Genomic DNA, 14,014 nt, shown 5'->3' on the forward strand with positions numbered 1-14,014 from the left:
ATTTTAGATTGTTGTTACTGTGACTGACGACATGGTGCTAGCGTGCTGACTTCAAGACTTTACTCTTGCTGCAGTGTTTTCCCTGAACCCCATAATTTGCATTTCCAGTCTACAAATCTGTTCTTGTACAGGACTTCAACAACCTGCAATCTGCAGATGGGAACTTGGGAAAAAAGCAACACGTAGAAGCAGTAATATTACTTTAATTATTCAAGTATTTGTTTTTTAATATAAAAAACATACAATATATGACAACAACCCCTTGCGGGATAGATGCTTTCACAGTTAATGTCACGTCCGCTTATAATACTACAAAACTTCTGAAAATAAAAGAGGAAATTTTGGCAATGAAAGCCACGTTTGCTGAGGAAACAAAAAGTCAGTAGCAGTGCTTCGGTAATCACTGATATGCCAGGTACATATGATAATACATCCTGTAGTTACAATTGAACTCATACTTGCACAACATGGTACTGTATTTCTCTTGATGTGCGGAGGAGTTGATGAGCTGCTGACTTACAGAATACATAACCAAGAGCAGCAGCTTGAGTAATGAGGGGCTGGGAGCTGCAAAACACAATTAGCTTATATAAAAAAAAAAGTCAAGGAGAGGAGGGGGGGAAAAAAAGCAAAGTGAATCTGAAAAAAAAACAAAAAAACAAACCCAAATACACAGCTGACTTTTACAGAGAGAGGAGGCAGTGAAATTATGAGAACGTGTTGAGGAAAACATCAGACATTTGCTGAAAAAGAAGAGGGCATCCGGGGAATTCAGCCATGACTTCCTTATTACCGATGCTGGAGGAAAAAGTATTGATTGAAAAGTGTAAAACTTGGTTCTGTTTGGAGACTGATGACATCCTGCAGCTTTTATTTTTAGATCCGCACTCTCTGTTCGTGATAAAGACGACAGGGGACAGCAGCACTAGCATCAGTGCAGTTTTATCTCAACAGAGAGTTCTGGTTTGTTGTTGGATTAGATTAACTTTGCATTTCTTCGGGAGCTCTCCATTCATTTGTGGCTAATACTTTTTAAAAGCATAATTTAAAGCAATTTAATATTTTGATTCCTGCACAGAAATCCCCTTCAGCCCTCACCCCTGCAGGAGGGGTCAGTCGGGCAGCGGCCGTGCAGCTGCTTGAGATTCAGCGTCCTGCTCAAGGACACTTTAACAGGGCAGAGGGATGTCAGTGTGAGGGCTCGAACCAAGGTCGCCTGCTTTAAACAGCGCCTCCACTCATTAGGCCACACTACTTTTGCGCTTAAAGGGACAGTTCACCCGCCCAAAATAAAAAAAAAATACATATTTTTCCTCTTGCCTGTAGTGCTTTTCATCCAGTCGAGATTGTTTTGGTGTGAGTTTGCCTTAGAAATGACGGCCCTCTCTCAGCTTGTTGTGCTCATCAGTGCCCGACATGGACGTGTCCGTTCTGTGCCTGTTCAAAATGATTTGACAACCACAGGATGGTAAGAGTTTCTGTGCAAAACAATGGTTGCAAATGCATTCATTTACTGTGTTAGGATAATTATGGTCTTAAAGAAATATTAATATAGAGAGTGATATGTGTATCAAGTTTATTATTCAATCAAAATATGAAAACCACATGTTTCAGAGGGTTTTTCAATATGAAAGTTGCTGTTCATAATAATCACAGTATAAAACATTATACAAATAATGATCCATTGTCAGATATATCGTGTATATACATATCCCCCAGCTATTTTAATTTAGATACCGAATTTCTCTGTCTCTTTTTTTCCCTGTATTAAAACAATACTTTCTTGTATTCTCATGCTATTTTAATGTGGCTGGTATAAAAGGACCTTTGTCTCTCTATAAAACCTAGTTCCTGTTGAAGTGTATTTAACTGTAAGGGGGCACTGTCATCTGCTGACATCTCTGATAGGATGTCTGAAAGACACTTGAGTAAATTCTATATTCTTAACCGTTAACTGAATTGTATACATCCTAATTTCACCAAACTTCCCACAGTAAATGTTAAACTGCAAATTTGCAAAGGCAGACTTTTTTGTTCCTTTAATTTAAAAGATTTAGCAACAGTAGGATCATTTTCTCATCAGTCATCCACGTCACGTAACCTTCTTTTTGAGACGGAATATTTGTTTTCGTGCATCGGGCAGAATCGATCAGGCAGCTGGCACAGATCGGGTACTAACAACGCTTCCTTGAAACATGAAACTGCTCACAACAAGGTCTGTGGATTACCTTCAGTAACTGGGTCCTGATTTATGTAAAGAGTCATTGCTGTTGGGTTTTTCAAATATACTACGCATGTATATATATTTTTTGGGCGCTTTGAGGAACACAAGCAGATCTAGTTCCATTACATTCATGAGCGGGCAGACATCTCTACAACCGATATCTCCAAAACTCTGCAACTCACACCAAAACGTAATGTTGATGGAGAAATCAGCACTACGTGAAAGAAGGTATTTATGTGTTGCTCTTGATATTTTGGGGTGAACTGTCACTTCAAAGGTGCAACATGTAAGAATTCGTAGCATGTTGAGTTTATGTCAGATAAACAGGTGGCAGCGTATCGCGAGAGCAACCGCTGACTTCTGCTAACTGTGGCTGATGTTAGCTTGTTATCTCAGGTTTGCCGAGCAGTTAGTGGTCCGACTGGGAGCACGGTGCAGTACTATGACACAGGACGGGCCTTGGCTAGCTGGTTAGCACGCTAACTTCAGTAGATCACTGTCGCACAATACAGAAACTGTTATATCTTCTCATTCTGGTGATAATTTTAGTTCATTTTTAAATGTTTTTGACTAAAATTTTACATATTGCACCGTTTATTCTGATTGACTTAATGCATGAACAAGAAAAAAAAAACAGTTTCAGTAACAAGACTACATTTTGATTATGCATGAGAATACACGCTTTACAAGCCTCATGCATTCATTAACAATCGAGAGGTGTAATCAGCAGAAACAGACATGGATGGATGTTGATGAAAACATCTGTCATGAAATCAAGACAGCAGCAGCAGCCCTCAACGTGTTTACATTTCTCAGTGTGATGAAACTCGAGGAAAAAGGCAAAAAATTAAAAAGGAGGAAAAGTTAAGTCGGAGTTCAGTGGTCCTCATGTCCTCTAACATCTCAGGTGCTTCTTGCTGGACATGTCGTTCCAAATGCGGTGCATCTCCTCCGGGGAGATCTGGTGCACAGTGATGACCCGTCTGTACCTGCACAGACTGTAGGCCATTTTCCAGTGATTAAAACCACTGTTCTGATACGGGTGTATACCCAGCTTACGCAAACACAGTCCCACATACACGTCCTCCAGGTGCAACAGTCTCGTGTGTAAGGAAGTCTTGTAGATTAAGTCGGCTACGTCTGCTGAGAACACGTAGCCGGTGCCCGAGCAGAAAGGAGGGTATTTACTCTCAGGGTACAAGTCCCTGGACATGTACCACTTACTGCGCATGTCCCTGATGGGACCACCGTTTATAACATAGCCGGTGAAATATCTCCTCCTTGGCTTGGTGGTGGGCTTCAGGAGCTTGTAGATCAGATTGTCCATGTTGACAAAGATGTCGCTGTCTGTCTTCATGACGTACTGCGCCTTGGGGCAGAACGTAGCCACCCAGCGCATGCCCATCATGGTCTTGAGCGTGAGGTTGTGGTAGGAGTCGATAAAGTTCTCCACCACGATGTCATGGAAGATCTGGCTCTCCTGCTCCACCATCTGGTTGAGGACGTTGTCTGTGTTCCTGCCCAGTAGAAAGATGGTGAGGATGTGGACCTCGCTGAAGGTGCTCTCGTCCCCCCAGGTCTCCCGGATGGCCTGCCGCGCATCGAACTCCTTGTGCGTGGTGCTGATGAGGATGACCAGGAAGGGAGTGACAGTTTCGCACTTCTTCTCCTCGTTGATGACAAACTCAAAGGCATGTGGGTTAAGGGGGCGGGTGCGGATGTTGGTGAAGGTGATGTTGTTGTTGACTTTTTTCACAGTCTTACGTATAGGCACGGACATATGGCCGACATAAGTGGACGTAGGGCGAGATATACTCAAGTACCACAGAGCGCTCGCCCAGCAGACCACTGTCAACAGGTATAAACATGACACTTTTGAAGGCATTATGCTGCATTTAGGTGTATTTTGATGAGCTGGATCTTATAAGGCTTTCTTTCCATTAGCAATGTTTCATCTGGCGAGGCAGCATGAAGCTGCTCCAGCGCGCAGTTTGACATTAATTGTCAGTAATGGATTACTTCAGAGAGAAGTGATGCTGTTTGCGTTTTAATGCGGAGCACTTTAAAATCCGATTGATGTCCAATTCCTCTTGGTGACACTTTTGCTTCTCCATTTACATCTGAAAGAGAGAAAGAGAGAAACGGTGCATTAACATAAATGTGTACGTCCAGATAGGCATGAAAAAAGTTATTTTATTTTGAAATACTCCGGAGAGATACCATTGCATTTTTTTCTTCAAACCCAATAAACTCAGCAGTGGCCACTCAAATATGTATTAAAGGCGCACAAAACCACTTTGCTGTCAGCGACTCCAGCAACAAGTTAAACAAATGAGGAAATGCTGCTGAGTATCATCTTATATTTATACAATAAATAACCTCAATTACTGTCGAAGCACTGCAGAGAAACTTGACACATCAAACCCATCATTTTTGCCACTGGAGTCAAAAATCATCACAACACAATTTCAAAAATTAATCTGTTTCCTCTGAGTAAATCTAGTTGGAGTAACAAAGGAAAGGACTCAGATGAAATCAATATCTAATAAATTACAGAAGTGGTTGAAGCACACGTGGGAACGATTGCGGTGCCATCAGGCGTCTGGCGAAATGACTCATCATCAGACAGATTGATGTTATTCATTGTTGAAGTTTAGTTATTATTCAGTGGCAGCACACACTGTGATGGGCAGATTTGTGTTACAGCCTCAATCTGCGACGGGCCAACTTCACCTCTGTGATGATACGACCGTGATGTTGACTGTGACAGCGATTTTTTTAATTTTAATTTTGTTCTCACATTCAGCGACAAACAACACTGAATAATTGATGGTCATGATAATGAAGCAGACTTTGGACATCTTGCTGTTGTAGATGCCTCAAACGGCGACATATTTTCCTAGAGATGTTGTTTTGTTCAGTGGTAGAGTCAGTCCTGCTTTCAAAATGTTACTAAATGTTCAGAAGTAATAGTAAGTCATTTGTCGAGGGAAAAGCACTCAATATAAAGAACTAAGCTCCTCAAGTGTTAAACTACTGTTTAGCATCAGATTATTCAAACTAATCTTTCAAATCAAAACTACTGTCTATACTATTGGTTAGTTTCCTAACAATGGTTCATATTCTCATCTGGTTTGCAACTGACAACAACTGATTACATAGTTAGCTTTTAGATAAGTGTTTACAAAATATTTCCCTTTGATTTGAAGTGTAATAGAAGCATACATAGGAATGACATGGAAAAACTACCTAAAAACATGTACTGTACTTGCAACTGATTGATAGTTGCTTATTAACACATCCAACAGACTGTTTGTGTCCACCTGGTAGATGTATATCTAATATTCATGTCTTTTTGCTCTGTTTTTGGTCTCCGCCACCTCCTCAGGGAAACATCTGGCTGTATAGCTACTAAATGCTCCACTATATTCATCAGCTGGCCCCGTTCTAATGCTCCCGTGCTAGCTGTGTAAACACCAACACTGCCCCGGTTCTCTCCGGATCTCAATCTGTACAGCTAACTGCGCTAAACTAGCTAACGGCAGCTACACCCAGCCCCGATTTGTCACAAGTGTGAATTCAATAGGCCATATTTTCTTCACCAGCAGATTTGTTTTACCAAAATAAAATAACATCACTTCTCTTTTACTTTATTACTGCAAACTGAATAATCTGTAACTCATATCTGTATGTCAATGAGTTACAGAGTTATCTTGTATCAAGACCTCACAAAACATGTGATGACATTTTCATACATGATCTTACTACAGGTTGACATTTCACAAGAGCCAACAACTGCCCTTTTCAACTCCAACCAAAAGCAGAGAAAAAGCAGTTTACAAGCTCTCTTGTTGGGTGGCTCAAAGGGGCTGTGGGGTTGGCAGCATTCTGCATGACAGCGTGATATGGTGCCACAAAGGAAGCAACATGCCACGATAAGCCTTTGCCCCTGGGGTGTTTTTTTTTTTTCTTCTGGGTTCTTCAGTGCAGCACTGCTACACTGCCTGTTACTGAGAGGACAGAAATTTGGCATGCCTGCCTTTTTTGAGCAGTTGTTCTGCAGAATGGACACTGAAATGGCAGCTGTTTGTGTTTTTTTCTGCAGGTGGCCGAGCAGCTACAGTATGTGATAGCATGCATTCTGCCTTTTTGAAGGTCTCTGTGACTTTTCTTTTCACTCAGCGAAAGCAGATCATACGATTCACTTCACAGGAGGAAGGCCATAGTTCAATACGACTGTATCTCTATTTCCATCTTCAAAGCTGGAGAGAAGCGAAAGCTGGTCTGAGAATACAAATGTAGCCATAATGACATGGTTCGGACGTCGTTTAAAGATAGACTACAATCAACTGCAGTTGAAAGGATACGTACATGTTAGGAAAACAATGTCTTCCATGTACTAGTAGTTGATCTGTCACATTAACTGGTGATGATAAGGCACAGAAAAAAAAAACATTGACAGATGAATTGACAATAAAAGATGAGCATTAGTTGCCGCCCTAACAACACGTCTTTACTTACTCCGCTGCTGGAAATCCACAAGCTCAAGGTGGAGAGGGTCTGTTGTCATGTCTAAGTTCCCTTAACCAAACTAAACAATGTAAATACACAGACAATAGTTGAAAAATGTAGAAACTATAAATGTGTTTTCTGTTATTATTTCCCTTAAGTTGAAATGATCGTCCTGCAACAACATTAACTATGATGCTCTCGGAACAACACCAACATGGCAATATCAGATAAACACAAGGAATCCAATGCCCCCCCCCGACACAGGTTTTTCACACATTTGTCCTCTGGCAGGAGGAGGTACTGAACTGTGGGATGCAGGACCTCTAGGCTGAGAGACAGTTTTCAACCCACAGGCCATCAGAGACTGATCAACACATCTGATACACTGCCACCTTCTTATCCTCAAGCCTCAACATACAGGAAGCTTCAGTTTGGCCCCACAAGTCCACGCACACACACAGATGCCATTACACATATTGCACTGATGTTGCATATTTATCCCGTGTTTCCAAACTGTAAATCTTGTGTGTTTGTTCTCAATCCTTTTTGTATTCTCAGACTCATACTCAGTGTTTTATTGTACAACAGCATTCAGCCTCGAAGGCAAAGGAAGAATTTAATTGCTTTTTAACAGTGCATACGACACAAAATGCTTTTTTTTTTGTTTGTTTGTTTTTTTATGCACACGTATTATGAGAAACACACTTTGCCTTGCACTGCGACTACAGCCATTCTGTTTATTTGGTGTCAGTCTGAGAATACGCAGTCAAACAAACGCTGTTGCTCCTGAGTTTATTTTGTGGTGAACCCTTTCCTCTGGAGTCTTCTAACGAAACTCCTGTGTTGAGAGTATGTGCTCTCAATATCAGACTTCTCCGCCTCTCGCGAAATTACTGTTAGATCTCACAGGATTTGAAGAGGCAAACAATCGCTCCCCCTTTAACAGCAGTTTACTCAGACGCAGGGAAAACAAAGAGACGACCAATATTTTCTAATACCGGAGGAGGGCGGAGGGTCAGGTAGAGTGCAGACAGAAAAAACAGGATGGAGACCAAGTGGTGACTGTTGGCTCTGGGGTTAATAACATCGCGAAAACAGAAAACTACAAATAAACAAGCCACATATGTATGTGTACACAGGTTCGAATACATGATAACAAGGACCAGCTGGTGGCAAGCAGCCGCTGAGTCCCACATTGTCACTTTCCAGACCGAAGCAAAAATATTTATGAGACAGAGCCGAGGCTATGTTTATGTGACAGTTCACTCGGCTGCCAGTCTGTAAAACAACCTCTAGCGGCTCTCAGAACAATAATTTTTAAGCTGGTCTGGGTCTCTCATGTGCGCGCACACACACACACACACACACACACACACACACACACACACACACACACACACACACACACACACACACACACACACACACAGCAGATTCAATGTACTACTCAAACTGAGTTTGATGCAGAAGAAAAGCACATGTACTTCTGCCAAATGGCTCTCATTAATTAGCTCAGAATGAACACGAAAAAAACTGCAGTGAGATATGTTCCATAAAGTCTTTTTTTTCTGTGAAGAGCGGTGACTCGTTAATTGGCGACAAAATGATGAGTCATTAATCTGCGTGATTATAATGGTCATGATGATTGTGTATCATTCAGAGCGTCACTTAAGATTCAACATCAGACGTTCTTATCTCTGTGGGTGTGACTGGGAGACATAAATGGGTCTACTTGCAGTGGAATCAGGCAGCTGCGTATATCTGTAGATGTATTCTCAACAACCTGCCACAGTGTTGTCATGCTTTCTGCTTCACCAGAGTTTCTAAAGCAAAACATGTGACCTCAAACACAAGTGGCAGTACGACAATTTTTCTACAAAAAAGCGGCCATTGTGTAGCCGGTGGGAGATTTTTGAATAGCGTCATATGAATAATATCTTCAAATGTTTTTGTTTTTTTTTAAACAGACAAAAACAGTTTCGCTTGCAGACGTGACCGAGCCAGTGTTATTGGATTTCAGTGTTGTGGCTGAGGACAACTTTACCTTCAAGCTGTTTATCATAGGCTCTAAACAGGGGCGGTGGCGGGGCACTACGGGGTTGTGACAGATGCTGCAATCCACTGCAAGGCGGAAGTCGATATTCCCCAGTCGGTGTTTTCCGAAAAGTGTCCAAGTGTGTCTGCATAAATCAGGCAGCGACTATAAAGTCGTCGCAGCACGTTTCACAACAGAAACTCTGCATAAAGTAAAAAGGGATGAAAGGTGATGCTTCGCTATTCCACATTATGTGCTTCTATGTTTCGATGAAGTAGGATCTGTAGGATCTTACGCAAGTTTCCAACATTTTGTTGAACTTTTTCATGCTAGAGTTGTTTTTTTGGCCCCTGAACTTCCAAGGACGACGGATTGCAGCAAGAGTCACACCGCCTGACGCTCGTGAGCAGCGACAACAATGGCGGAAAAAACCTTGAAGAGTTTTCTAGTTGAATCATCCAGTAACAAGTGTACACTGCTAACTGACATATTTCACCTATAAAGTATTTCAATCATCTTTTAATTATCCATCTATTTCTATTAGTTAACTTTAATGTAAAGAGTCACATTGAATGCAAAGTTTCATATTGAGTCGTTAGAAGTGACTTTTATGTATAATACTTGAATATTAAACACTGTATTAAATCTGACATGTAATCAAAAGACTTTTGAACATAGCGAGCACATAAAATATGAGAACAGTTACATTTTTAACCGCAGACACGTGGTTAAAAAGTCTAGTCAGTCTCTGGTTTTCTTGCATGCGTGGGAGCTGAGAAGTGGCTCAAGCTTGTGTTTAGGTTTCTGTAGCATGGAGCCGAGCCCACAGGCGGGTTGCCAGACCTTCACAGAGCTATTATTCCAATCAGTTTCTATAAAACTGGATGTCACACAGAGACTCAGTCTGCGACTGGCAGAAAGGATGGTGAACTATAAAACAGTCTGGATCAGGAGGAGTACGGTCGCACTGGACCTTCAGGACACAAAACGTGCTTGAGAAACACAACAGAGAGGCGAATGAAATGAGGAAATAATTAGCCCGCACTACCAACAGAGACCCAATTCATCATGATTTATTATATGGCAGGAGGTAAACTTGTATGGAGAGCACGCTGCAAAGACAGCCATTCATCAAGACGCGACACTTCTTTCTGCGAGCGTCTGGGTCGACTGTTTGGTGGGCTGGTTTCTAAAAAGGACCCATTACGCTCTCCTCCACACACGACGAAAATGTTTTGATTCATGGCCCCCTGACCGTCTATAGACAGGACTCTAAAGTGTTTTTCCAATAACAACATCTCAGAGCTAATAGATTGCCAGATTGAATTAACTAGTTCATGCGAGGCTGGAGCACTGAGGAGCGCCCCTGTCCCAAATTTAAATTGATTACCTTGGCTCTCATTCGTCGCATCACTCTTTGAATATTGCTGCTCATACTTTTAATCACACAGCGCGGCACTCGCAAAAAACTTTGGAGATAATACGATTAATGTTGATCCCGCATGCTTCGCATCTTAAAGGTGCATTATGTAGTTCACTCAGACAACTCACGTTTGAAACGCTTATTAGAGCGGCAAAACATCATTAAGGTTTGGCGTCGAGGCTCCGACCTCATCGCTCCCCCGCAGATATATTTACATAGAGATATTGGAGAGTGATGAGCACAACATCTTGAAAGCCCTGGTCGGGGGCCTACAGGTGCATGCTGGGGTAGAAATTTGAATCACAGGACAAAGATCTTCATTGGCTGATTGACTGAATAGACTGAATAAACAAACTAACCTTAAAGGACGACACAATGTCATACTGTTTTACTTTGTTTATATGAGGCGGACCCTGCCACCATGCCAAAAATATAATATTCCTGAGCTTGCATTATTACCTTGTTAATAATTCTGAGTTTGAATTTCTTCTCCACCACCACATAATGCCCCTTTAATAGCTTGCCACCACGTGTATATAGTTTTCCTCCCTTCTTTCACTCAAACCTTTCATTTGGATGTGGATTATAAGCCTAGCATCACTCGAGCTCCTGTGCATTTCCTCTCCACAACAACAAATAACTGAACGCGATATTAAATTCTGATGACAGGAGCAGGAGACGTGCGAAAAATGATATGAAAATCGCCGCACAGCCAGCGGTGAAGTCTTAAATCTCCCTGCTGGGGTTATGTCCCTGAAAGCCCCGCGTTTGTGAGCTTATAGCCAAGATTTCATCGACCTTGGGAGAGAAAGAGCGAGCGACGGCGCGCACATTTTCAGAGTCATTTAAAAGGGTTTTTTTTCTTCTGCACAACATTTACTTTGACGCTCGCTGTGTTTTATGAGCCATTTTTCTGAAAGAACACAAATCAAAGAAAAAGCCCAACTGAAAAGACAATTGTCAGACTATAGCACTACATCCCCTTAAACAAGAATGAGCCTGTGAAGCTTTCTCATCGCACTGTCTCTATAAATCTCTGTTCAAGAACAACTGTTGTGCTGTAAGATCTGTTGTCCTGGCGGCACAGATGGCAGCCCCTGGTCGATACTCATGTACTACTAAATTGTAGTGGCATTAAAATCATCATTTATTTTCTCTGTGCTGTGTATGTCTCCATTTGTGCTGTAAGACTATCTAACCAAGTTGCTATGGTGACCTAAGGTGTTCGATAATGAATAAATGAAGTGAATAAATGTCAGCTCATAAAAATAAGTCTCTTTGTATTTCACTAAGCCATTCATCGACTGAAGCGACAGTTAATCACATCACTGTCCTCCACCCTGCTTGACGTGACGCGTAGACAGAGGCAGTGTGATGGAAGGTGGATTTATGAAATCAAATGGTTGTTGGAGAAAGGACACTGCGCGATGACAGCAGCCGGAATTAAATACAAATGAAAGGCAGCGACTGTTGTTGTTAAAAGAAGATGAAGTCACAAAAATACCGGCATTTACAACCTCATCATAATGTTCCTACTTTGTATTTACCCATTTTTGGTTTAATTAAAGTTTTCATAAATGTAATCAATGCCAGGAAAGAAACTTTCACTCGCCCTCATTATGAATGTAGAAAACTGCCGTCCTTCAGCAGATGAATGTAGAAAACTGCCTCCTCGCGTCAAACTCATGCCGTCATTCCGCACATAGAAGGTCAAACGTCCAGCAGACCCCACCCACGTCTCCATAGGTTTTATCTTGTTACATGAATTGGTGTAGTTCCTTGAAATGAGACAAATAACCGCTGCAGTAACAGACGAATCAGTGTCTCCGTCCCCCTGCAGAGGGAGATGAGATTTGATTTGAAACCAGCCAAACAAAAGATCCAGACCATCTATTTTCCACAGACTCTTTTCTTCTGTACTGCTCCCTGACTCAAACATTAGGGGAATATTGTCATTTACATATTTGACGCTCAGGGCTTTATCTAAATAGTATTCTGCTATTATGGCGAGCTAAACACTGGAGGAAAATCTATACTGGCAATTAAAGGAGTGAGGCTACATTAAGCTGAATGAAAACTCTTGATAGATTAAAAATCATAAAGCCCGCATCACAGTGGTTTTATTCCACTGGGAGAGCCGAGGTCCCTCCAGTATTGTGACAGAAAAAGTAATCAGTTAATAAATGTTGATATTCTAACCAAATCTGTCTGTAAAAGACAGATTTGCTTGGGTGGATTGAAGATTGCTTTGTACTATATACATGACACCAGTCAAATGCAGCATTGGCTTTAAAATGGGCAGATTGCAGCAGTAGCAATTATTTTTTATGCACGTTAGGGAAGTGAAGTGTAACAAGTCTTCTCAGGGATTGTTGTTGACGGTTGTTCAGGTTTCATGATCACAGAAATACAATATATGCTTGAAACTAGAAGGGAAAGGCACTTAATATTCATATACACATAGTGCCGTGCATGGCTAATTTTAATTAATCAGTCGATCTCACTGATGGAAGATGTAGTAAAATCTAAGAAACTTAACCATCTGATAAACCAGCCTGCAGATATTGACGGGAGTCATTGTAATGTAGACTTTAAACGACTCAGGCAGCGTTAGCTAGTGCAACAAGCTGGCAGCCAGTTTTGAACAACAGTCCTGTTGTGGTGTGAGTTCGACTGAAGCACTGATTTAACAACTGAAATCCTGATACAGCGCTGGAGACGGTGCCCCTTAAATGATCTTATTGTGCGACTCTTCAAGACTTTCCACATTCTACTGGACCGAATGGCTCAAATGACTTCAAACGAGTCATTTCGCAGGGTTTATTTTCCCACAATGTAAGCTTATGGTAAAACATATTTTTGGGCAACGGTGCATCATGTGACAATGATAAGGTTTGGCAACTATGAAAACTGGCTTCAGAGCCTGATTCTTTTCCTGGGGGCTTATTTGACTTTAAACATGATGATATAAATGACTTGTTTGTGTTATTTTCTATTCATTTTGTTACATTTTTGTTTCTTTGAAAATGATAAGGGAATATTTTGACTCGACTTGCCAAAGAAAAAATGATTTGTCTGCTGGCTACTCTCCCATGTCTTAGCAACTGGCATGGCAGGCCTGTCACACTACAGCCTACAACTGTTGACGTACAAAACTTGATGTCCAGATGGGAAAATATCCCATGGATCGACAAGAACAACAGTGTGCCTAATTTGAGACATTATTTTTAAAACTATCCTGTGTTTTCCCTCAACAGTACTATAATAGAAAAGACGTCTGGAAGACAGTGTGAAGCAAATTTGATGTTGTGTAAACTCCAATACCTTCGTTAAAACTGATTTAAGTAACTTTTAACAATGTCCCTGAGTTGTCATCAGCCGTCATTCAAATAAGTGATTCACCACACACAAAAAAAAGGAGCACTTCGTATAAACACTGCTGCCATTTCAGACGATTTAGGCAGCAGTTGTGCTCCTCTGAACACATATTTGGAAAAACTAATCAGGAAATTGAAATTCAACACTGCAACAATCTTCTGAGCTGGAAAGTTTGTTGTGCTGAGCTTGTTGAGTTGATTCCTAATTCCGGTGTATTTCACTGTTCATTAGCGTGATATGTTCCCTGGGAATCCTCCACTCCTGTACTTATTAACAAGATGGAAAATGGAGATTTTTGAAGGGACCCCACCGTCAGACATCGGCTGGTTAAACTGCTGTCGCTAATTTTAATCCTGGGCAGGAGCAGAGGCTGTCTGAAACAATAAGATTCATTTCCAGGTTTCAAGGAAGATGACAGGCAGGCAGGCGGTCGGTGCCAGAG

The 14,014-nt window shown here is 41.4% G+C and overlaps 1 protein-coding gene across 1 annotated transcript in view; it reads right to left on the reverse strand.

Annotated features, from left to right (window-relative positions):
- Nucleotides 1-217: 217 nt before the first annotated feature.
- The window catches only part of b3galt1b (UDP-Gal:betaGlcNAc beta 1,3-galactosyltransferase, polypeptide 1b), a 55,804-nt gene continuing 42,007 nt past the window's right edge, over nt 218-14,014 (reverse strand). Inside the window, exon 2 of the mRNA XM_037108637.1 lies at nt 218-4,344. Within this exon, the coding sequence (XP_036964532.1) occupies nt 3,120-4,109 (990 nt within the window). The 5' untranslated portion in view covers nt 4,110-4,344 and the 3' untranslated portion in view covers nt 218-3,119. The remainder of the gene's footprint in view (nt 4,345-14,014) is intronic.

This window comes from Acanthopagrus latus, chromosome 9, assembly GCF_904848185.1.
Source record: "Acanthopagrus latus isolate v.2019 chromosome 9, fAcaLat1.1, whole genome shotgun sequence".
NCBI classification, from domain to species: domain Eukaryota; kingdom Metazoa; phylum Chordata; class Actinopteri; order Spariformes; family Sparidae; genus Acanthopagrus; species Acanthopagrus latus.